This window comes from Balaenoptera musculus, chromosome X (genome assembly GCF_009873245.2).
Source record: "Balaenoptera musculus isolate JJ_BM4_2016_0621 chromosome X, mBalMus1.pri.v3, whole genome shotgun sequence".
NCBI lineage: Eukaryota > Metazoa > Chordata > Mammalia > Artiodactyla > Balaenopteridae > Balaenoptera > Balaenoptera musculus.
In genome coordinates, this window is record NC_045806.1 from 109,161,638 (window position 1) to 109,185,694 (window position 24,057).

General features: G+C 40.6%; 1 protein-coding gene across 4 annotated transcripts in view; it reads left to right on the plus strand.

The window, feature by feature from the left end:
* The first annotated feature begins 4,870 nt into the window (after positions 1 to 4,870).
* RBMX2 (RNA binding motif protein X-linked 2) overlaps positions 4,871 to 24,057 on the plus strand; it is a 112,555-nt gene continuing 93,368 nt past the window's right edge. For all 4 annotated transcript variants that reach the window (XR_005018346.1, XM_036840038.1, XM_036840039.1 and 1 more), the window contains exons 1-3: positions 4,871 to 4,943; positions 5,137 to 5,252; positions 6,375 to 6,426. Coding sequence is in view for 3 of the 4 variants with exons in the window: in XM_036840038.1 (XP_036695933.1) it covers positions 4,939 to 4,943; positions 5,137 to 5,252; positions 6,375 to 6,426 (173 nt within the window). In the remaining variant the exon portion in view is untranslated. The remainder of the gene's footprint in view (positions 4,944 to 5,136; positions 5,253 to 6,374; positions 6,427 to 24,057) is intronic.

Below are 24,057 nucleotides of genomic sequence, written 5' to 3' on the forward strand. Positions count from 1 at the left end.
GAATGGAATCTGACTTTCTTGGCTTCATCTACAAGGCCCTTCACAAAATGGCCTGAACTCTTCCATCTTCATAGGATGCCCTGCCCCCCATTCCATCCCCTGGTCACACTATACACGTTTTAAAAATTGAAGTATAGTTAATTTACAATGTTGTGTTAGTTTCAGGTGTACAGCAAAGTGAATGATATACACATATATATTCTTTTTCAGATTCTTTTCCATTATGGGTTATTACAAGATATTGAATATAGTTCCCTGTGCTATACAGTAGGTCCTTGTTGTTTACCTATATAATATTTGTCTTTCTCTTTCTGGATTACTTCCCTTAGTATGATAATCTCTAGGTCCATCCATGTTGCTGCACTTGGAATTATTTCATTCTTTTTATGGCTGAGTAGTATTCCATTGTGTATATATATATATATACCACATCTTCTTTATCCATTCATCTGTTGATGGACACTTAGGTTGCTTCCATGTCTTGGCATTGTAAATACACCATACACTTTTCACACTTTGATGCTTTTGCCTTTGGTGGTTCTTCTGCTGGTTCCTCTGCTTGAAATGCTCTTTCTGCATGGCACCCATCCCCTATCTTCCACCTGCATGGTGATTGCCTTCAAGGTCCAGCTCAACTGTTACCTGCCTTTCTGTATCTTTACACGACAATCTGCTTTCCATCCCCAGCTCCCTCTGACCCCAAGCAATCAGAATTAACCGATTCCTTATCTAGTTCCAATAGCATTTCACTCATGTCTTCATTATGACACTCATCCTTTTGTGTTATATTTATTCACATATGTAACTGTCTGGCAACATTGTGAGCTGGTGTCTTGTGGTCTTGTTCACTGTAGTATCCCCAGCATCTAGCCCAGCACCTAAACACTCGCAAACACAGGATATGACTTTATGTTGGTGTTAGATGTGTTCTTATTTATTTTTTTAAATATATTTTTTAGCTTAAAAAGATACCAGCATGGAATACCACCTCCTTTGCTGTCACCCTGAGGCAAACCACCAACATCTCTTGCCTGAATTATTGCAGAGCTTCCTAACTAGTCTTCCTGCTTCTACCTTAGGCATTCCTCCCCACTTCCCCGCCCCTGGCCACCTCCAATCTGTGGCCAAAGTGATCCTGCTAAAATGTAAGTCAGACTAAAATCCTTCGGTGGTTTCTCACCTCACATTGAGTTAAATCCAAAGTTGCCACCCAACATGGCCATGCCTGATTTGCTCCCCTGACCCCCACTTATCCTGTGCATAATGGCTAAGGGTACAGACTTTGGAGCCACACTATCCTGGTTCTCCCATTGTGTGACCTAGGGTAAGTGACTTAACCTCTCTGTGCCTCAGTTTCCTCATCGGCAAAATGGGGATTACAGTATCTCCTTCATAGGGTTGTTGTCAGAAGTAAATAAATTAATATGTGTAAAGTACCTAGAACAATGTCTGGTACATGGTGGGTACTAAATTGGATTTTGTTAAATAAACAAAAATCTGTCATTCTTTCCCTTGCCTGCTCCTCTCCAGTCACTCTGGCCTCCTTGTTGTTTCTCAAACACACTCCTGTCTCAGGACCTTTGCACGTACTGTTCCTGCTACCTAGAACAGTCTTCTCCCAGATACCCCCATGGCTTGCTCCCCATCTCCTTGCAGATCTCTGCCTCCATGTCACTGTATCAGGGGGGCTTCTTTGACTGACACCCTTTATAAAATACCAACACTCTCTCACTCTCTGTCCCCTAATGCTGCTTTATTTTTCCTTCATAGCATTTATCAACATCGAATGTATATTTATATGTCTGTTTTCCTTCTTCCCCAACAAGAATGTAAACTCCATAAGGACAGGAATTCCACTTGCCTTGTTTACTGTTATAACCCCAGCACTTAGAACAGTGTCTAGCATATAATAGTTGCTCAATAAATATTTGTTGAATGAATGAATAAAAGACAAATCAAGAAAATTAAGATCATGCTCTTTCTGCCAAGACAACATGGCAATAAAAAAATGTGAGAAAGGTAAGATAGCTGGATAATGGTAAGAAAATTCTAACAGTATAGAAAGGAACAATGGGAAAATAAAAGCCTCTTTCCCCCTACCTTCATCTGTTTCCCTAAAGGTAACCATAGTTGTGTTTTCAGTTTCATTAACCAATAAGTGTATTGTGTGCTTGCTATGTGTGCAGGAAAGTGTTTGAGGTTTGAGGTGCTGAGAGCTTAAAGATGCAGTCTTTACCTTCTAGGATCTCACAGTCTTTCTGGGGGGAGAACATAAAAGAGCGGCGAAGTGCTGCAGAGTTCAGAAGCGAGAGCCATCACTGCAGGCTGGCAAGGTCAGGAAAGGTTTCCTGCATGAGAGATGCCTTGATGAGAGTTTGGAGCTTGGGCAGGTTTCAGTTAGAGAGAGGCGAGTGGCCCAGGGATATGGGGCTCTCTCAGAAGAGGTATCTGGATTGGATAATGAAAGGGGCCCTTGAGGGAATGGATAGAAGTGGAGCCTGGCTGAAGTTGAGGCTTCATGGTGAGGCGCAGTGGGAGAAAAGACTGGAGAATAGGGGCTGGGGCAGTTATAAGAGTACTGAAAGAGCTGGGAGGCATGTGACAATGACTCGGAACACCACTGAGAGTAGACAGGATGTGTTTTATAGACACTGCAGTGGCACAATTATTGGGAATTGGTGATTGGATATATATTTTTGGATGAGTAATAGGGAAGACTGAAGTATGACATCCCTGTTTTTGAACCTGGGCAACCAGGAAAATGGTGATAACATTGCCTGAAATCGAGAAGTCAGGAGGGAAGGCTGTTTTGATGTGAGGGAAGGCTGTTTTGGGATGTGGTGTGGTGGTGGGAAGTGGAGAGATGAATTTGGCTAGATATATTGTTCAGCTTTTCCTTGAATGTGGGGACTGCCTTCAGTTTCCTTAGCATTACCCACTGAACCTAGAAGTGAGCTCTGCATGCAATGGGTGCTAAATGAATGTTATTGGTGGAGAAAGGAGTAGAAGCTGGGAGAGCTAAAAATCTTCCCAGTTTGCCCGGGACATCTCCATGGATGTGCTTCCAATTGGTAGGAATTGGCAGGTAAGATGATGCCTAGAGATTTCCATAAGTCTGAGTGGAAAGGGGATGGGAATCCAGAGGACCCTCTGAATTTAATGTCTGAGAGGAGGACCAGCGTTTGCCATCCAAGGTGGCTATTATTTCGTTCATCTTATTCTCCTCTTTTGCTTCACCTTCCTTTTGAACTCTGATGACTGAAGCCCAGGTATTGCTCCAATTCTCTCATTTCACAGTTGCCTGAAGAATCCAGCCAGATAATACTGCATGCTAGTTTACCACTTTGCAGTGACTACTTCAACCCTACAACTAAGCAACCTAAGGTTTCTAGGAGCAGATAAAACCCATATGCAATCTGTCACTGTTTAGTTTTCATTGCCAAAGTAATTCTACAAAGTTAATGAATAGCTGGGTTGGAGTAGGGGAGGGGAAGAGACACAGAATGAATGAAGAGAAACTGTCATTTATGGGCAGCCTCTGTTCTGCTTCTTGGCAAGACATTGGGTACATTGTGAACCACTGAGGGTACAGTTGTCATCATCACCATCATCATCAAAGTACTTTTATGAAGTGCCTAGTTTCTGGGGCTCTGAGCTAGGCCTACACAGAGAACTACACAGCTCTGGAATTTCACTTTTAGACCATGCATGATCTGAGACCAGATACTGATGTCCACATATGCAAGATGGATTCAAATCTTCAGTATGGTTTATTCACACATTATATGCCACCACCTCTTCTACATGTTCCTGATTATTTCTGTAGTAAAATCTATCAAGCAGATATACCCTGTCTCCTCGATGATATTATAGCTCTTTGAAGGCAGAGAACCCAACCTTACAATCCTGTCTACAGACTTTCTGTACAGGACAAATACAGATGCTCAGTAAGGATTGATGAATCAGCCAGACCTGATGGGTAGAGAGAGAGTACCTTTCAAGCTCTTTAACTCATTTAAACCTCAGTTTCTTCTACAAAATGGGGAGGATAATTTTATCTATAGACTTCACGGGGTTGTTACGAGGATAGAGGGCCAACGCATGTAAATTGATTAGCACACAATCTAGCATTTGCTGCTCAACTGTTAGCTATTAATTTAACAATATGAATTTCTACCTCCCGCTTGAGTAGGAGAGTGACTATGGAAAAGGGGTAGCAGCTTTCACACAAATCTGGGTATTCAATTCAGCCTATGGAAGCACACTTGTCAGTTGCTTATGCATTGGAATTTGAGAGACAAAAAGGATTTACCCCCTCACATATCTTCTTCACTTTTCTGCCGTCACTCCTGAACAGGGATGATTTGATGGGGGTGTGCGTGTAAGTAATCGGCTGGGAATGAAGGATGGAGTGGGAATTAGCCCTGGGAGCGAACGCTGGGCCTCAAGTCGCCGTATCAGGCACCTTTTTCAGTCTTAATTCAGCAAACATTTATAGCTAACCCAATCAAGGCCAGGCGTCGTCCAAGAGCTAGGAGTCCTGTAACAGACCAGGCTATCCACTCTTGCCCAATTTCACAGAGGAAGGAAGGGAGGGAGCAGGGAAAAACTCTGAAGGTACGAGTTCACCAAACCAGGAGAGCCGCTTCTCGACCTAGTGCGCAGGCGCCGCGCCCCCAGCGCGGCTGCGCTCTTCCGGCGCGGCGCAAGCTCCGCGGAGACCAATGGGCGCGCGACAGCACTCTTCCGGCGCGGCGCAAGCTCCGCGGAGACCAATGGGCGCGCGGCTGCGCTCTTCCGGCGCGGCGCAAGCTCCGCGGAGACCAATGGGCGCGCTGCGCCGGGGCTGCGCATGCGTCTTGAGGCTTCTCCCGGAAGTCGCTTCCTAGGTTTTGAGCGTGAAGTCGGTTCCTGGCTTCTGAGTGTGAACCCGCAGAGATGAAGTAAGGCCCCAGAGCTTCCCCCCGAGGGGAGATGTCGGGGACGGGCAGCCGGAGGTGGCTTACCGGGGCTGAGGTGATAGAGCATCTGCGGGGCTGAGGGGCGGGGAGACTAGAAAATTAGTCCCCCAGTTTTGCTCTCCTTTACCTCAGGCCGGGCCGCGCTTACTTGTGCGTTTTTCCGTTCCCTGTGCAGCCCTTTAACTAAAGTTAAGCTGATCAACGAGCTGAATGAGCGTGAGGTCCAGCTGGGGGTAGCGGAGAAGGTGTCTTGGCACTCCGAGTACAAGGACAGCGCCTGGATCTTCTTGGGTGAGGCCCACATCTTTCTCCCGTAGGGCTCCTCGTTCTCTCCTGACCTGCTCCCTAACATTTCAGCGTTCCCGCCCTTCAGTCCTCCCGACATTCATCACTCACTTTTATTTCCTTCCGCTCTCTGCCTGTAAATCCGTTTTCCATGTCTTTTTTCTCCCCCATTTCTAGTTTGCTCTCTCTGCCAAGGCAGTGCTCATGATAGGTACTGCTTGTCATTCACTATGCTAAGAATCGTGCCACTTGCTTTCTCAGAGACGATTTTTATCACCCCGCGTCCCCCCATTTATACAGCTAAGGGAACTGAGGTGCAGAGAAGTTAATGGACTTCCTTCCACATAGCTAGTAAGTGGAACAGCCAGAACTATGGGATTCTAGAACTCATGGTCTTAGCCCCTATCCCATATTACTGCCAACTCCCTCCCGCCCCATTCCCCTTCCCTCAGAATTTATTTTCCTCATCTAATTAGCTCCTGCCTTCTATCCATGGTCATATCACCATCTCTGTATTCACTTGTGTCACATCCAGTAATTTGACAGTTTATTCAAAGAGGTTATTGCACCAGACATTGTGCTAAGCATTTTATATCCATTGTTTTATTTAATTCTTATAACAGTTTTGTAAAGTAAGTACTAATATCCCCATTCTACTGATGAGGAAGGAAACATTTGCAGGGGAATTTATTTCCTATGAAATGCTTAACAGTTGACTTTATAATCCTTAGTCTGTGTGAGTTGGGGTTAATATTTGCATATTTAAAGTGATTTTGGATCTTAGCTGTGAATTTGTAGATAAAGAGCACATGAGTTCAAGATATGTTTATGGAATCCAAGTTTTGTGCTGGAAACTATCTGCTTTGTCCAGAAGATTTTGGGTGTGAGGGGGATTAGTTTGGTTAGGGGTGGCCCCGATCTTTCCACTCAAAGTTAATCACTGTTTTTTCTGTACTACTGCTACATCTTCTATGTGTTTCTGTCATTGCATCAGACTGTGAGTTCTTTGAGGGCAGGCCCTGTTGTTTACTCTTCTTTGCACCCCCAGTGCCTGGCTTGATGCATGCATGGCACATAGTAGACACTTGGTAAATGTTTGCTGAACTGAAATGTGTTTTTTTCTTCTAGGAGGGCTTCCTTATGAGCTGACTGAAGGGGACATCATCTGTGTGTTCTCACAGTAAGTCCCCTTTCATTTTCTGCCTTCTCAGTCATCAGAATAGTTTGCTTCCATAACACATTTTATGGCATCACAAAAACCATTTATTTTAATTCTAGGCTGACCGGCCTCCCTGCATGGGGAGGGCTGGAGCTTCTGCTCTAGTTTAGATCAGTCCCAGGACATGGTTCTGGTACTCTCCCAATGTGGAAGATCCAAGAAGTTGGATGATTTAGGAGGCTGTCTTGGGGATTCTGGTCTATTTTTATTGCTTTTTCACTGAGGCCTACACTGGAACAGGCTGGAACTCCCAGGAAGGTACTGTGTTGGCCCATCTCCTCGGGCTCCTACAAACTAGTGGTAACTCATGATCACGGGGCCCTTCTGGGCCCACACCTGTGTGGCATTGTAGGATTAGGGCAAAGCACAGAGGAATTGGGAAAAAAGCAAAAGGTTTAGGCAATAGTTTGCTTGCTTTGTTTCTAGATTAGTGTAAGGTTAGTGAGCAGAGCCAATCTCTTTAACTGGAGGCTGAGAATCACAGGCTGCTGAGGAATAAGAATGTATAGGAGAACCTTATATTCTTCCTTCTGCTATGGGATGATAGCAGCAGCACTGGGTGGGAGAGGGTCTTGGCAGCTCACACTAGTAGTGGCAGCTGGTAGGAGAGGGGTTGGGTACAACCCCAGAGCTACATAGAGTAGTTAGTCTATAGGGCCAGAGGGCCTTGGCAGCTCACAGGAGCAGAGGGCCATGACTCCTGGGCTGTGTAGCCCTCAGGGGCAGAGGACCATGGTAAAAGGGGTTGGGCAAGCAAACACGGCTAGCACACCCTGGCAGAGTCATTGCCATGGCAGGGCATGGTTGGGCCATCCAATGGGCAGAGGGCCCTGGCTGAGTGGTTGGGCAACTTAGGGGGCAGCAGGTTCTGGCTGAATGGTAGGGCAGCATATAGGGCAGAAGGCCATGGGAAAGAAATTGGGCAAGAAGAAGGCCATGGTAGAGGGCCCTGAGAGGGACAGAGGCTGCTTCCTCCAACTCCTGGGTATTGGGAAGTTCACAGCAGGTACAGCCTATAATTTCCACCCCTTTGTGATACCTCTACCTGATCCAGCCTTCCACCTGGGAGCTGTTTTTGTATTATCTGCATTGAGTGTGTTTATTTCACACAGCTAGTGTGTGTGTTTATTCCAGTTCTCTGTTCTGGCTATACACATTACCCTCCATGAAGATTGCCTTTGTGACTGATAACAGTGGCTTTCAAAAAGTATTTTGTTTTCTGATTATCAGAGTAATGTATAGTCATTATAGAACATTTGGCAATACCTGAAAAAACCATAATTCAAAAAGAGTCATGTACCGAAATGTTCACTGCAGCTCTGTTTACAATAGCCAGGACATGGAAGCAACCTAAGTGTCCATCAACAGATGAATGGATAAAGAAGATGTGCCACATATATACAGTGGAATATTACTCAGCCATAAAAAGAAACGAAATTGAGTTATCTGCAGTGAGGTAGATGGACCTAGCGTCTGTCATACAGAGTGAAGTAAGTCAGAAAGAGAAAAACAAATACCGTATACTAACCCATATATATGGAATCTAAAAAAAAAAAAAAAGGTCATGAAGAACCTAGGGGCAAGACGGGAATAAAGACGCAGACCTACTAGAGAATGGACTTGAGGATATGGGGAAGGGGAAGGGGAAGCTGGGACAAAGTGAGAGAGTGGCATGGACATATATACACTACCAAATGTAAAATAGATAGCTAGTGGGAAGCAGCCGCATAGGACAGGGAGATCAGCTGGGTGCTTTGTGACCACCTAGAGGGGTGGGATAGGGAGGGTGGGACGGAGGGAGACGCGGGAGGGGGGAGATGTGGGGACGTGTGTGTGTGTGTGTGTGTAGCTGATTCACTTTGTTGTAGGGCGGAGGCTAACACACCATTGTGGGGCAATTGTGCTCCAATAAAGATGTTAAAAAAAATTTATAGTTATAAAAAAAACATTTGGCAAAAAGAAAAAGTATAAAGAAGAAAATAGAATGTACTTTAAGGAAAAGCTGTTAACATCTTGGTGTTTTTCTTTATTGTCTTCTTTTCAATGTTGGGCGTTATTTCTAATATTTTGCTGTTATAAATTATACTGCAAAATACATTGTAGTATACACATCTTTGTATGCATCCCTGATGGTTTCCTTAGTGAAATTACTGGATCAGTATGGTAGCATTTTTAAGATGTTTTATAAACATTGCCAAATTACTCTCTGAAAAGGTTGTTTCAGTTTCCACTGAAAAGGTTGTATCAATTTCCACTCTCACTAGAATGCTCATTTTTCTGAATCCGAATCAGTAATGGTTATTTAAAAAAATATTTGCCATACAGCCTCTCAGTATTATTTTACTTTGCCTTTATTTCATCATCAGGGAGGTTGAACATCCTTTCATAGATTTACAGGCCCTTATTATTTCTTTTTCTTTGTAAATTGTCTATTAATATCATTCGCCTATTTTTTTCCCTATTAGTGTATTCCTCATTTTCTTACTGATTTTACAAGAGCCGTTCATGTGTTAAGGATATTAACTTATTGTTGTAACACTTTATCGTGTACTGTATTGCTGTGGACTTATTTTTTGTTTTTAATTTGATGTGTTATACTACATTGCCGTTATTATTATTTCTTGATGCTCAAATTGTCCCAGTTTGGTCTATAGTAGTCCCTTCAAGCCAACTCCTGTATTCTTTTCTTCTTTTACTTTTTATTTTGAAATAATTTCTGGCTTAAAACAGGAAAGTTATAAAATAGTATAAAGTATACCTGTACCCCCTTCACTTGGAGTCCCAAGATGTTAGCATTTTACCACATATGCTTTGTTATTATTTCGCGCCACCTATACATATTTCTTTTTAACCTTTTGAGAGTCAGTTGCAGACAAGATGCCCATTTACTCCTAAATTCTTCAGTGTGTATTTCCCAAAATACAAGTACATTCTCTTGTTTAACCTCAGTATAGTGATCAAATTCAGGAAGTCAACACTGTTACAGTATTATTATCTAATCTATAGACTTTATTCAACTCCACCAGTTGTCCTGATAATGTCTTTTATAGCAAAAGGAAAAAAATGGCTTTCTAGTCCTTAATCTGTGATATAAATTGCAAACGTTTTCTCCTAGTTTGTCATTTGACTTTTGACTTTGCTTATTGTGATCTTTTTGCTATGCAAAATTATTATTTTTTAATTTTTATGCATTCACTTATTCATATGTTTAAATTATGTTATGGTAACATTGACTTTTTAGTGGATGCACAATCTACAGATTTTCCTGAGTGTGGTTTTAGCCACATCCCATAAATTTTGGTATATATTCCCATTTTTGTTATTTTCTAAATAGTCTGCCATTGATTTCTTTATTTTGTTTTACTTTCTCTTTCATCCAGTTGTTAGCTTGGAGAATAGGTTTCAAGTTCTAGGTAGGGTATTTTTTGTTTTAAAATATTATTTCCAGCTGTTTAACATTGTGGTTGGAGAATATGGTCTGTGCTGTTTTTGGAGATGATTGAGGTTTACTTTGAGACCTAGTCTACAGTCAATTTTAATATGTGTTTCATGGATTCTTGAGAAGAAACTCTCATCTTTCTGTACAATCAAATATATCTATATATATACTAGTCTGATGTTAATATTTTTAACAATGTAATTGTTATATTATTAGTTATATGTTTATTTGTATTTATATTATATAATTTTATATTAATTCCTCTGGCCTATTTTTCTCAATTTTATGTGTTATGAACTCAAAGTGGTGTGTTAAAATCTCTCATAACTTTCACTCTTACTTGCTCATCCTATTTTTAATTATAATTTTTGATTTGTTGATTTATGCATAAAATTTCATGACTTTTGTTATGTATTAGGACCTTTTTCAGAGCAAAAGAGCCCTCTTAGTCACAGGTAAATGTTTTTTATTGTTGGCCTTGAATTCATCATCTTTTTTTTTTTAACATCTTTATTGGAGTATAATTGCTTTACAGTGGTGTGTTAGTTTCTGCTTTATAACAGAGTGAATCAGTTATACATACAGATATATTCCCATATCTCTTCCCTCTTGCATCTCCCTCCCTCCCACCCTCCCTATCCCACCCCTCTAGGTGGTCACAAAGCACAGAGCTGATCTCCCTGTGCTATGCGGTTACTTCCCACTAGCTATCTATTTTACGTTTGGTAGTGTATATATGTTCATGCCAGTCTTTCACTTTGTCACATCTTACCCTTCCCCCTCCCCATATCCTCAAGTCCATTCTCTAGTAGGTCTGTGTCTTTATTCCCGTCTTGCCACTAGGTTTTTCATGACCATTGTTTTCCCCTTTAGATTCCATATATATGTGTTAGCATACTGTATTTGTTTTTCTCTTTCTGACTTACTTCACTCTGTATGACAGACTCTAGGTCCATCCACCTCACTACAAATAACTCCATTTCGTTACTTTTCATGGCTGAATAATATTCCATTGTATATATGTGCCACATCTTCTTTATTCATTCATCTGATGATGGACATTTAGGTTGCTTCCATGTCCTGGCTATTGTAAATAGAGCTGCAATGAACATTGTGGTACATGACTCTTTTTGAATTATGGTTTTCTCAGGGTATATGCCCAGTAGTGGGATTGCTGGGTCATATGGTAGTTCTATTTTCAGTTTTTTAAGGAACCTCCATACTGTTCTCCATAGTGGCTGAATGAATTTACATTCCCACCAACAGTGCAAGAGGGTTCCCTTTTCTCCACACCCTCTCCAGCATTATTGGTTCTGGATTTTTTGATGATGGCCATTCTGACCGGTGTGAGATGATATCTCATTGTAGTTTTGATTTGCATTTCTCTAATGATTAATGATGTTGAGCATTCTTTCATGTGTTTGTTGGCAATCTGTATATCTTCTTTTTTTTTTTTTTTTTTTTTTTAACATCTTTATTGAAGTAAAATTGCCTTACAATAGTGTGTTAGCTTCTGCTTTATAACAAAGTGAATCAGTTATACATATACAATATGTTCCCATTTCTCTTCCCTCTTGCATCTCCCTCCCTCCCACCCTCCCCATCCCACCCCTCTAGGTGGTCACAAAGCACCGAGCTGATCTCCCTGTGCTATGCGGCTGCTTCCCACTAGCTATCTATTTTACATTTGGTAGTGTATATATGTCCATGACACTCTCTTACCCTGTCACATCTCACCCCACCCCCTCCCCATATCCTCAAGTCCATTCTCTAGTAGGTCTGTGTCTTTATTCCCGTCTTGCCACTAGGTTCTTCATGGCCTTTTTTTTTTCCTTAGATTCCGTATATATGTGTTAGCATACTGTATTTGTTTTTCTCTTTCTGACTTACTTCACTCTGTATGACAGACTCTAACTCCATCCACCTCATTACAAATACCTCCATTTCATTTCTTTTTATGGCTGAGTAATATTCCATTGTATATATGTGCCACATCTTCTTTATCCATTCATCTGTCGATGGACATTTAGGTTGCTTCCAGGTCCTGGCTATTGTAAATAGAGCTGCAATGAACATTGTGGTACATGACACTTTTTGACCTATGGTTTTCTCAGGGTATATGCCCAGTAGTGGGATTCCTGGGTCGTATGGTAGTTCTATTTGTAGTTTTTTAAGGAACCTCCATACTGTTCTCCATAGTGGCTGTATCAATTTACATTCCCACCAACAGTGCAAGAGTGTTCCCTTTCCTCCACACCCTCTCCAGCATTTATTGTTTCTAGATTTTTTGATGATGACCATTCTGAGCGGTGTGAGATGATATCTCATTGTAGTTTTGATTTGCATTTCTCTAATGATTAATGATGTTGAGCATTCTTTCATGTGTCTGTAGGCCATCTGTATACCTTCTTTGGAGAAATGTGTATTTAGGTCTTCTGCCCATTTTTGGATTGGGTTGTTCGTTTTTTTGTTATTGAGCTGCATGAGTTGCTTGTAAATCTTGGAGATTAATCCTTTGTCAGTTGCTTCATTTGCAAATATTTTCTCCCACTCTGAGGGTTGTCTTTTGGTCTTGTTTATGGTTTCCTTTGCTGTGCAAAGGCTTTTAAGTTTCATTAGGTCCCAACTGTTTATTTTTGTTTTTATTTCCATTTCTCTAGGAGCTGGGTCAAAAAGGATCTTGCTGTGATTTATGTCATAGAGTGTTCTGCCCATGTTTTCCTCTAAGAATTTGATAGTGTCTGGCCTTACATTTAGGTCTTTAATCCATTTTGAGTTTATTTTTGTGTATGGTGTCAGGGAGTGTTCTAATTTCATACTTTTACATGTACCTGTCCAGTTTTCCCAGCACCACTTATTGAAGAGGCTGTCTTTTCTCCACTGCATGTGCTTGCCTCCTTTATCAAACATAAGGTGACCATATGTGCGTGGGTTTATCTCTGGGCTTTCTATCCTGTTCCATTGATCCATGTTTCTGTTTTTGTGCCAGTACCATACTGTCTTGATTACTGTAGCTTTGTAGTATAGTCTGAAGTCAGGGAGCCTGATTCCTCCAGCTCTATTTTTCGTTTTCAAGATTGCTTTGGCTATTTGGGGTCTTTTGTGTTTCCATACAAGTTGTGAAATTTTTTGTTCTAGTTCTGTGAAAAATGCCAGTGGTAGTTTTTTTTTTTTTTAATATTTATTTATTTATGTTTTTGTAAAGTCTGAAACATTTACATTAACATATTTCCATACATATTTCCATACAAATACAAATATAAGATTTTTAGAAATTTCATATAATGTCTGAAACATTTATATTAACATATTTCCATACATATTTCCATACAAATACAAATATAAGCTTTTTAGAAATTTCATGTAATGTCTGAAACATTTATATTAACATATTTCCATACAAATAACCCAATGAAAGTTTAGTATTAGTTGTTTTGTTTGTTTGTTTTTTTATACTGCAGGTTCTTATTAGGCATCAATTTTATACACATCAGTGTATACATGTCAATCCCAATCGCCCAATTCAGCACCACCACCATCCCCACCCCACCGCAGTTTTCCCCCCTTGGTGTCCATATGTCCATTCTCTACATCTGTGTCTCCACTTCTGCCCTGCAAACCGGCTCATCTGTACCATTTTTCTAGGTTCCACATACATGCATTAATATACGATATTTGTTTTTCTCTTTCTGACTTAACTTCACTCTGTATGACAGTCTCTAGATAAACCCAAGGAGTAACACGCCGAGACACATAGTAATCAAAGTGGCAAAAATTAAAGACAAAGAAAAATTATTGAAAGCAGCAAGGGAAAAACGACAAATAACATACAAGGGAACTTCCATAAGGTTAACAGCTGATTTCTCAGCAGAAACTCTACAAGCCAGAAAGGAGTGGCATGATAGACTTAAAGTGATGAAAGGGAAGAACCTACAACCAAGATTACTCTACCTGGCAAGGATCTCATTTAGATTTGATGGAGAAATCAAAAGCTTTACAGACAAGCAAAAGCTAAGAGAATTCAGCACCACCAAACCAGCTCCACAACAAATGCTAAAGGAACTTCTCTAAGTAGGAAACACAAGAGAAGAAAAGGACCTACAAAAACAAACCCAAAACAATTAAGAAAATGGTCACAGGAACATACATATCGATAATTACCTTAAACGTGAATGGATTAAATGCCCCAACCAAAAGACATAGACTGGCTGAATGGATACAAAAACAAGACCCATATATATGCTGTCTACAAGAGACCCACTTTAGACCTAGGGACACATACAGACTGAAAGTGAGGGGATGGAAAAAGATATTCCATGCAAATGGAAATCAAAAGAAAGCTGGAGTAGCAATACTCATATCAGATAAAATAGACGTTAAAATAAAGAATGTTACAAGAGACAAGGAAGGACACTATATAATGATCCAGGGATCAATCCAAGAAGAAGATATAACAATTATAAATATATATGCACCCAACATAGGAGCACCTCAATACATAAGGCAACTGCTAACAGCTATAAAAGAGGAAATTGACAGTAACACAATCATAGTGGGGGACTTTAACACCTCACTTACACCAATGGACAGATCATCCAAAATGAAAATAAATAAGGAAACAGAAGCTTTAAATGACACAATAGACCAGATAGATTTAATTGATATATATAGGACATTCCATCCAAAAACAGCAGATTACACGTTCTTCTCAAGTGCGCACGGAACATTCTTCAGGATAGATCACATCTTGGGTCACAAATCAAGCCTCAGTAAATTTAAGAAAATTGAAATCATATCAAGCATCTTTTCTGACCACAACGCTATGAGATTAGAAATGAATTACAGGGCAAAAAACGTAAAAAAGACAAACACATGGAGGCTTAACAATACGTGACTAAATAACCAAGAGATCACTGAAGAAATCAAAGAGGAAATCAAAAAATACCTAGAGACAAATGACAATGAAAACACGACGACCCAAAACCTATGGGATGCAGCGAAAGCAGTTCTAAGAGGGAAGTTTATAGCTATACAAGCCTACCTAAAGAAACAAGAAACATCTCAAGTAAACAATCTAACCTTACACCTAAAGAAACTAGAGAAAGAAGAACAAACAAAACCCAAAGTTAGCAGAAGGAAAGAAATCATAAAGATCAGAGCAGAAATAAATGAAATAGAAACAAAGAAAACAATAGCAAAGATCAAGAAAACTAAAAGTTGGTTCTTTGAGAAGATAAACAAAATTGATAAGCCATTAGCCAGACTCATCAAGAAAAAGAGGGAGAGGACTCAAATCAATAAAATCAGAAATGAAAAAGGAGAAGTTACAACAGACACTGCAGAAATACAAAGCATCCTAAGAGACTACTACAAGCAACTTTATGCCAATAAAATGGACAACCTGGAAGAAATGGACAAATTTTTAGAAAGGTGTAACTTTCCAAGACTGAACCAGCAAGAAACAGAAAATAGGAACAGACCAATCACAAGTAATGAAATTGAAACTGTGATTAAAAATCTTCCAACAAACAAAAGTCCAGGACCAGATGGCTTCACAGGTGAATTCTATCAAACATTTAGAGAAGAGCTAACACCTATCCTTCTCAAACTCTTCCAAAAAATTGCAGAGGAAGGAACACTCCCAAACTCATTCTATGAGGCCACCTTCACCCTGATACCAAAACCAGACAAAGACACTACAAAAAAAGAAAATTACAGACCAATATCACTGGTGAATATAGATGCAAAAATCCTCAACAAAATACTAGCAAACAGAATCCAACAACACATTAAAAGGATCATACACCACGATCAAGTGGGATTTATCCCAGGGATGCAAGGATTCTTCAGTATATGCAAATCAATCAATGTGATACACCATATTAAGAAATTGAAGAATAAAAACCATATGATCATCTCAATAGATGCAGAAAAAGCTTTTGACAAAATTCAACACCCATTTATGATAAAAACTCTCCAGAAAGTGGGCATAGAGGGAACCTACCTCAACATAATAAAGGCCATATATGACAAACCCACAGCAAACATCATTCTCAATGGTGAAAAACTGAAAGCATTTCCTCTAAGATCAGGAACGAGACAAGGATGTCCACTCTCACCACTATTATTCAACATAGTTTTGGAAGTCCTAGCCACGGCAATCAGAGAAGAAAAAGAAATAAAAGGAATGCAAATTGGAAAAGAAGAAGTAAAACTGTCACTGTTTGCGGATGACATGATACTATACATAGAGAATCCTAAAACTGCCACCAGAAAACTGCTAGAGCTAATTAATGAATATGGTAAAGTAGCAGGATACAAAATTAATGCACAGAAATCTCTTGCATTCCTATACACTAATGATGAAAAATCTGAAAGAGAAATTATGGAAACACTCCCATTTACCATTGCAACAAAAAGAATAAAATACCTAGGAATAAACCTACCTAGGGACACAAAAGACCTGTATGCAGAAAACTATAAGACACTGATGAAAGAAATTAAAGATGATACCAACAGATGGCGAGATATACCATGTTCTTGGATTGGAAGAATCAACATTGTGAAAATGAGTATACTACCCAAAGCAATCTACAGATTCAATGCAATCCCTATCAAATTACCAATGGCATTTTTTACGGAGCTAGAACAAATCATCTTAAAATTTGTATGGAGACACAAAAGACCCCGAATAGCCAAAGCAGTCTTGAGGCAAAAAAATGGAGCTGGAGGAATCAGACTCCCTGACTTCAGACTATACTACAAAGCTACAGTAATCAAGACAATATGGTACTGGCACAAAAACAGAAACATAGATCAATGGAACATGATAGAAAGCCCAGAGATTAACCCACGCACCTATGATCAACTAATCTATGACAAAGGAGGCAAAGATATACAATGGAGAAAAGACAGTCTCTTCAATAAGTGGTGCTGGGAAAACTGGACAGCTACATGTAAAAGAATGAAATTAGAATCCTCCCTAACACCATACACAAAAATAAACTCAAAATGGATTAGAGACCTAAATATAAGACTGGACACTATAAAACTCTTAGAGGAAAACATAGGAAGAACACTCTTTGACATATATCACAGCAAGATCTTTTTTGATCCACTTCCTAGAGTAATGGAAATAAGAACACAAATAAACAAATGGGACCTAATGAAACTTCAAAGCTTTTGCACAGCAAAGGAAACCATAAACAAGACGAAAAGACAACCCTCAGAATGGGAGAAAATATTTGCAAATGAATCAGCGGACAAAGGATTAATCTCCAAAATATATAAACAGCTCATTCAGCTCAATATTAAAGAAACAAACACCCCAATCCAAAAATGGGCAGAAGACCTAAATAGACATTTCTCCAAAGAAGACATACAGACGGCCACGAAGCACATGAAAAGATGCCAGTGGTAGTTTGATAGGGATTGCCTTGAATCTGTAGATTGCTTTGGGTAGTAGAGTCATTTAAACAATGTTGATTCTTCCAGTCCGAGAACATGATATATGTCTCCATCTATTTGTGTCATCTTTAATTTCTTTCGTCAGTGTCTTATAGTTTTCTGCATACAGGTCTTTTATCTCCTTAGGTAGGTTTGTTCCTAGATATTTTATTCTTTTCATTGCAGTGGTAAATGGGAGTGTTTTCTTAATTTCACTTTCAGATTTTTCATCATTAGTGTATAGGAATGCAAGAGATTTCTGTGCATTAATTTTGTATCCTGCTACTTTACCAAATTCATTGATTAGCTCTAGTAGTTCTGGTAGCATCTTTAGGATTCTCTATGTATAGTATCATGTCATCTGCAAACAGTGACAGCTTGACTTCTTCTTTTCTGATTTGGATTCCTGTTATTTCTTTTTCTTCTCTGATTGCTGTGGCTAAAACTTCCAAAACTATGTTGAATAATAGTGGTGAGAGTGGGCAACCTTGTCTTCTTCCTGATCTTAGTGGAAATGGTTTCAGTTTTTCACCATTGAGGACGATGTTGGCTGTGGGTTTGTCATATATGGCCTTTATTATGTTGAGGAAAATTCCCCCTTTGCCTACTTTCTGCAGGGCTTTTATCATAAATGGGTGTTGAATTTTGTCGAAAGCTTTCTCTGCATCTATTGAGATGATCATACGGTTTTTCTCCTTCAATTCGTTAATATGGTGTATCACGTTGATTGATTTGTGTATATTGAAGAATCCTTGCATTCCTGGAATAAACCCCACTTGATCATGGTGTATTATCCTTTTAATGTGCTGTTGGATTCTGTTTGCTAGTATTTTGTTGAGGATTTTTGCATCTATGTTCATCAGTGATATTGGCCTGTAGTTTTCTTTCTTTGTGACATCTTTGTCTGGTTTTGGTATCAGGGTGATGGTGGCCTCGTAGAATGAGTTGGGGAGTGTTCCTCCCTCTGCAATATTTTGGAAGAGTTTGAGAAGGATAGGTGTTAGCTCTTCTCTGAATGTTTGATAGAATTCGCCTGTGAAGCCATCTGGTCCTGGGCTTTTGTTTGTTAGAAGATTTTTAATCACAGTTGCAATTTCAGTGCTTGTGATTGGTCTGTTCATATTTTCTGTTTCTTCCTGGTTCAGTCTCGGCAGGTTGTGCATTTCTAAGAATTTGTCCATTTCTTCCAGGTTGTCCCTTTTTTTGGCATAGAGTTGCTTGTAGTAATCTCTCATGATCGTTTGTATTTCTGCAGTGTCAATTGTTACTTCTCCTTTTTCATTTCTAATTCTATTGCTTTGAGTCTTCTCCCTTTTTTTCTTGATGAGTCTGGCTAATGGTTTATCAATTTTGTTTGTCTTCTCAAAGAAGCAGCTTTTAGTTTTATTGATCTTTGCTATTGTTCCTTCATTTCTTTTTCATTTATTTCTGATCTTATCTTTATGATTTCTTTCCTTCTGCTAACTTTGGGGTTTTTTTGTTCTTCTTTTTCTAATTGCTTTAGGTGCAAGGTTAGGTTGTTTATTCGAGATGTTTCCTGTTTCTTGAGGTAGGCTTTTATTGCTATAAACTTCCCTCGTAGAACTGCTTTTGCTGCATCCCGTAGGAATTGGGTCGTTGTGTCTCCATTGTCATTTGTTTCTAGGTATTTTTTGATTTCCCCTTTGATTTCTTCAGTGATCACTTCGTTATTAAGTAGTGTATTGTGTAGCCTCCATGTGTTTGTATTTTTTACAGATCTTTTCCTGTAATTGGTATCTAGTCTCATAGCGTTGTGGTCGGAAAAGATACTTGATACGATTTCAATTTTCTTAAATTTACCAAGGCCTGATTTGTGACCCAAATATGATCTATCCTGGAGAATGTTCCATGAGCCCTTGAGAAAAATGTGTATTCTGTTGTTTTTGGGTGGAATGTCCTATAAATATCAATTAAGTCCATCTTGTTTAATGTATCATTTAAAGCTTGTGTTTCCTTATTTATTTTCATTTTGGATGATCTGTCCATTGGTGAAAATGGGGTATAAAAGTCCCCTACTATGATTGTGTTCCTGTCCATTTCCCCTTTTATGGCTGTTAGTATTTGCCTTATGTATTGGGGTGCTCCTATGTTGGGTGCATAAATATTTACAGTTGTTATATCTTCTTCTTGAATCAATCCCTTGATCATTATATAGTGTCCTTCTTTGTCTCTTGTAATAGTCTTTATTTTAAAGTCTATTTTGTCTGATATGAGAATTGCTACTCCAGCTTTCTTTTGATTTCCATTTGCATGGAATATCTTTTTCCATCCCCTCACTTTCAGTCTGTATGTGTCTCTAGGTCTGAAGTGGGTCTCTTGTGGGCAGCATATATACGGGTCTTGTTTTGTATCCATTCAGCCAGTCTGTGTCTTTTGGTGGGAGCATTTAATCCATTTACATTTAAGGTAATTATCGATATGTATGTTCCTATTCCCATTTTCTTAATTGTTTTGGGCTTGTTATTGTAGGTGTTTTCCTTCTCTTGTGTTTCTTGCCTAGAGAAGTTCCTTTAGCTTTTGTTGTAAAGGTGGTTTGGTGGTGCTGAACTCTGTCAGCTTTTGCTTGTCTGTAAAGATTTTAATTTCTCCATCACATCTGAATGAGATCCTTGCTGGGTGGAGTAATCTTGGTTGTAGGTTTTTCTCCTTCATCACTTTAAATATGTCCTGCCACTCCCTTCTGGCTTGCAGAGTTTCTGCTGAAAGATCAGCTGTTAAGCTTATGGGGATTCCCTTGTGTGTTATTTGTTGTTTTTCCCTTGCTGCTTTTAATATGTTTTCCTTGTATTTAATTTTTGATAGTTTGATTAATATGTGTCTTGGTGTGTTTCTCCTTGGATTTATCCTGTATGGGATTCTCTGTGCTTCCAGGACTTGATTAACTATTTCCTTTCCCATATTAGGGAAGTTTTCAATGATAATCTCTTCACATATTTTCTCAGTCCCTTTCTTTTTCTCTTCTTCTGGGACCCCTATAATTCGAATGTTGGTGCGTTTAATGTTGTCCCAGAAGTCTCTGAGGCTGTCCTCAGTTCTTTTCATTCTTTTTTCTTTATTCTGCTCTGCAGTAGTTATTTCCACTATTTTATCTTCCAGGTCACTTATCCGTTCTTCTGCCTCAGTTATTCTGCTATTGATCCCTTCTAGAGTATTTTTAATTTCATTTATTGTGTTTTTCATCATTGCTTCGTTCCTCTTTAGTTCTCCTAGGTCCTTGTTAAATGTTTCTTGCATTTTGTCTATTCTATTTCCAAGATTTTGGATCATCTTTACTATCATTATTCTGAATTCTTTTTCAGGTAGACTGCCTATTTACTCTTCATTTGTTAGGTCTGGTGTGTTTTTACCTTGCTCCTTCATCTGCTGTGTATTTTTCTGTCTTCTCATTTTGCTTATCTTACTGTGTTTGGGGTCTCCTTTTCGCAGGCTGCAGGTTCATAGTTCCTGTTGTTTTTGGTATCTGTCCCCAGTGGCTAAGGTTGGTTCAGTGGGTTGTGTAGGCTTCCTGGTGGAGGGGACTAGTGCCTGTGTTCTGGATGAGGCTGGATCTTGCCTTTCTTGTGGGCAGGTCCATGTCTGGTGGTGTGTTTTGGGGTGTCTGTGGCCTTATTATGATTTTAGGCAGCCTCTCTGCTAAGCAGTGGGGTTGTGTTCCTGTCTTGCTAGTTGTTTGGCATAGGGTGTCCAGCACTATAGCTTGCTGGTCATTGAGTGAAGCTGGGTCTTGGTGTTTAGATGGAGATCTCTGGGAGATTTTCGTCGTTTGGTGTTACGTGGAGCTGGGAGGTCTCTTGTGGACCAGTGTCCTGAAGTTGGCTCTCCCACCTCAGAGGCACAGCCCTGACGCCTGGCTGGAGCACCAAGAGTCTTTCCTCCACACGGCTCAGAATAAAAGGGAGAAAAAATAGAAAGAAAAAAAGAAAGAGGATAAAATAAAATAAAGTAAGATAAAATAAAATAAAGTTATTAAAATAAAAAATAAAAAATAATTATTAAGAAAAAAAGAAAAAAAAATTTTAAAGTAAAAAAACAAAAAAACCCAAAAAAACCCAAACAAACAAAAACGGACCAACAGAACCCTAGGACAAATGGTGAAAGCAAAGCTATACAGACAAAATCTCACACAGAAGCATACACATACACACTCACAAAAAGAGGAAAAGGGGAAAAAATAATATATCTTGCTCCCAGAGTCCTCCTCCTCAATTTGGGATGATTCATTGTCTATTCAGGTAGTCCACAGATGCAGGTACATCAAGTTGTTTGTGGAGCTTTAATCCGCTGCTTCTGAGGCTGCTGGGAGAGATTTCCCTTTCTCTTCTTTGTTCGCATACCTCCCGGGTTTCAGCTTTGGATTTGGACCCGCTTCTGCGTGTAGGTTGCCTGATGGTGTCTGTTCTTCGTTCACACAGGACGGGGTTAAAGGAGCAGCTGCTTTGGGGGCTGTGGCTCACTCAGGCCGCAGGGAGGGAAGGGTACGGATGCGGGGTGAGCCTGCGGCAGCAGAGGCCAGCGTGACGTTGCAGCAGCCTGAGGCGCGCCGTGCGTTCTCCTGGGGAAGTTGTCCCTGGATCACGGTACCCTGGCAGTGTCGGGCTGCACAGGATCCCGGGAGGGCAGGCGTGGATAGTGACCTGTGCTTGCACATAGGCTTCTTGGTGGCGGCAGCAGCAGCCTTAGCGTTTCATGTGCGTCTCTGGGGTCCGCGCTGATAGCCGTGGCTCGCGCCCGTCTCTGGAGCTCCTTTAAGCGGCGCTCTTAATCCCCTCTCTTCGCACACCAGGAAACAAAGAGGCAAGAAAAAGTCTCTTGCCTGTTCGGCAGCTCCAGACCTTTTCCCAGACTCCCTCCCGGCTAGCTGTGGTGCGCTAACCCCTTCAGGCTGTGTTCACGCCGCCAACCCCAGTCCTCTCCCTGCGATCCGACCAAAGCCCGAGCCTCAGCTTCCAGCTCCTGCCCGCCCCGGCGGGTGAGCAGACAAGCCTCTCGGGCTGGTGAGTGCTGCTCGGCACCGATCCTCTGTGCGCGAATCTCTCCGCTTTGCCCTCCGCACCCCTGTTGCTGCATTCTCCTCCATGGCTCCGAAGCTTCCCCCCTCTGCCACTCGCAGTCTCCGCCCGCGAAGGGGCTTCCTAGTGTGTGGAAACCTTTCCTCCTTCACAGCTCCCTCCCACTGGTGCAGGTCCCGTCCCTATTCTTTTGTCTCTGTTGTTTCTTTTTTCTTTTGCCCTACCCAGGTAGTGGGGAGTTTCTTGCCTTTTGGGAGGTCTGACATCTTCTGCCAGCGTTCAGTGGGTGTTTTATAGGAGCAGTTCTACGTGTAGATGTATTTCTGATGTATCTGTGGGGAGGAAGGTGATCTCCACGTCTTACTCTTCCGCCATCTTCTTAAGCCTCATCTTTGATCTTAATACTACCACCCATTTTTTAATTGGGTGTTCTTGATATATCTTTGTCTAACTTTTTATTTTTAACCTTTCTTTGTCATCTTGTTCTAGATGTGTCTCCCATACGGACTATATTATTTGAATTGTGTTTTATCATCCAATCTGAAAGTTTTTGCATTTTAAATCAACAGTGTCTTACTCTTTTATAAAATAAATAGATATGGCGAAATTGTTAACATTAACCTGGTACGGGACAAGAAGACTGGGAAATCCAAAGGATTCTGTTTCCTCTGCTATGAAGACCAGAGGAGCACAATTCTGGCTGTTGACAATTTTAATGGGATCAAGGTGAGTATGCTTACTAAGCAGAACTTTTCCTTCATGTAGGGCTTCAGTTTCATTTCCCACCTGATAGCCACAGGCTCAAGGGCAGTACTGGTCAGCTGGGTGTGTTGTGAACGTTGCAGAGGTGTGGGGACATATTGACCAGGAAATGATCCCAGGAAATAATTCCATTGGCTCATGACTCTGCCAGCACTTGTTCCTTTTACCCATCTCTTAGCAAACCGTCTCCTCAGGAGCATAGGTACCATGACCCCCCACTCCCCTTCACCCGGCACCCAACCAGGTCTCTATTTTTCACCTTTCCCTCCTCACACTCCACTCTCATTTCTGGTATACTGAAGAACAAAGAGACTAGCAAACGCTGCTCTTCCATGCCGTCCTGTGTCAGGAAATTTGGGGCTCCGTCATGGTTTCATGGCTGAGGACATAGCCATGTATGTCTGTCATATGTCTCCACTGACTTAGCAGTACTGGGCCCTGGAAATTCTCTAGTTAAAATCTCATGACAAATTCTACAAAAGTAACTCATTCTGAAGTTTTCTCTCCTCTATTCCCCTCTCTCTTCCACCCTTGTAAGTGAGACATTGGGCTGAGAGAAGGGGATGGGGCAAGTCAGGCTTATCTGTGCTCCACGTGGTCCCTCTGCTTGTTTAGGAAAAGCACTGCCATTGAACGAGCATTGTCACAGGTCAGAGGGGTAACTCTTGACTTGGAGAGTTTGTCTCTGACTGCACCAGTGTGGAACAACTGGAGATTATAGGACAGGGTGGAAAAAGGTTATAGGCTTGATTTTTAAGAGAGCCAGCAGTGAAAGGGAGTCACCATAAAGGGAAGGTTTTCAAAAATGTTTTGAAATGGGGAATAGGATAGATGATAGAAAGTGCTCAGGCTTAAAGGTAAGAGTAAAAACTTGCTCTTGAATGGAACAGGAAAAGCCAGACAATTCAAATTTCA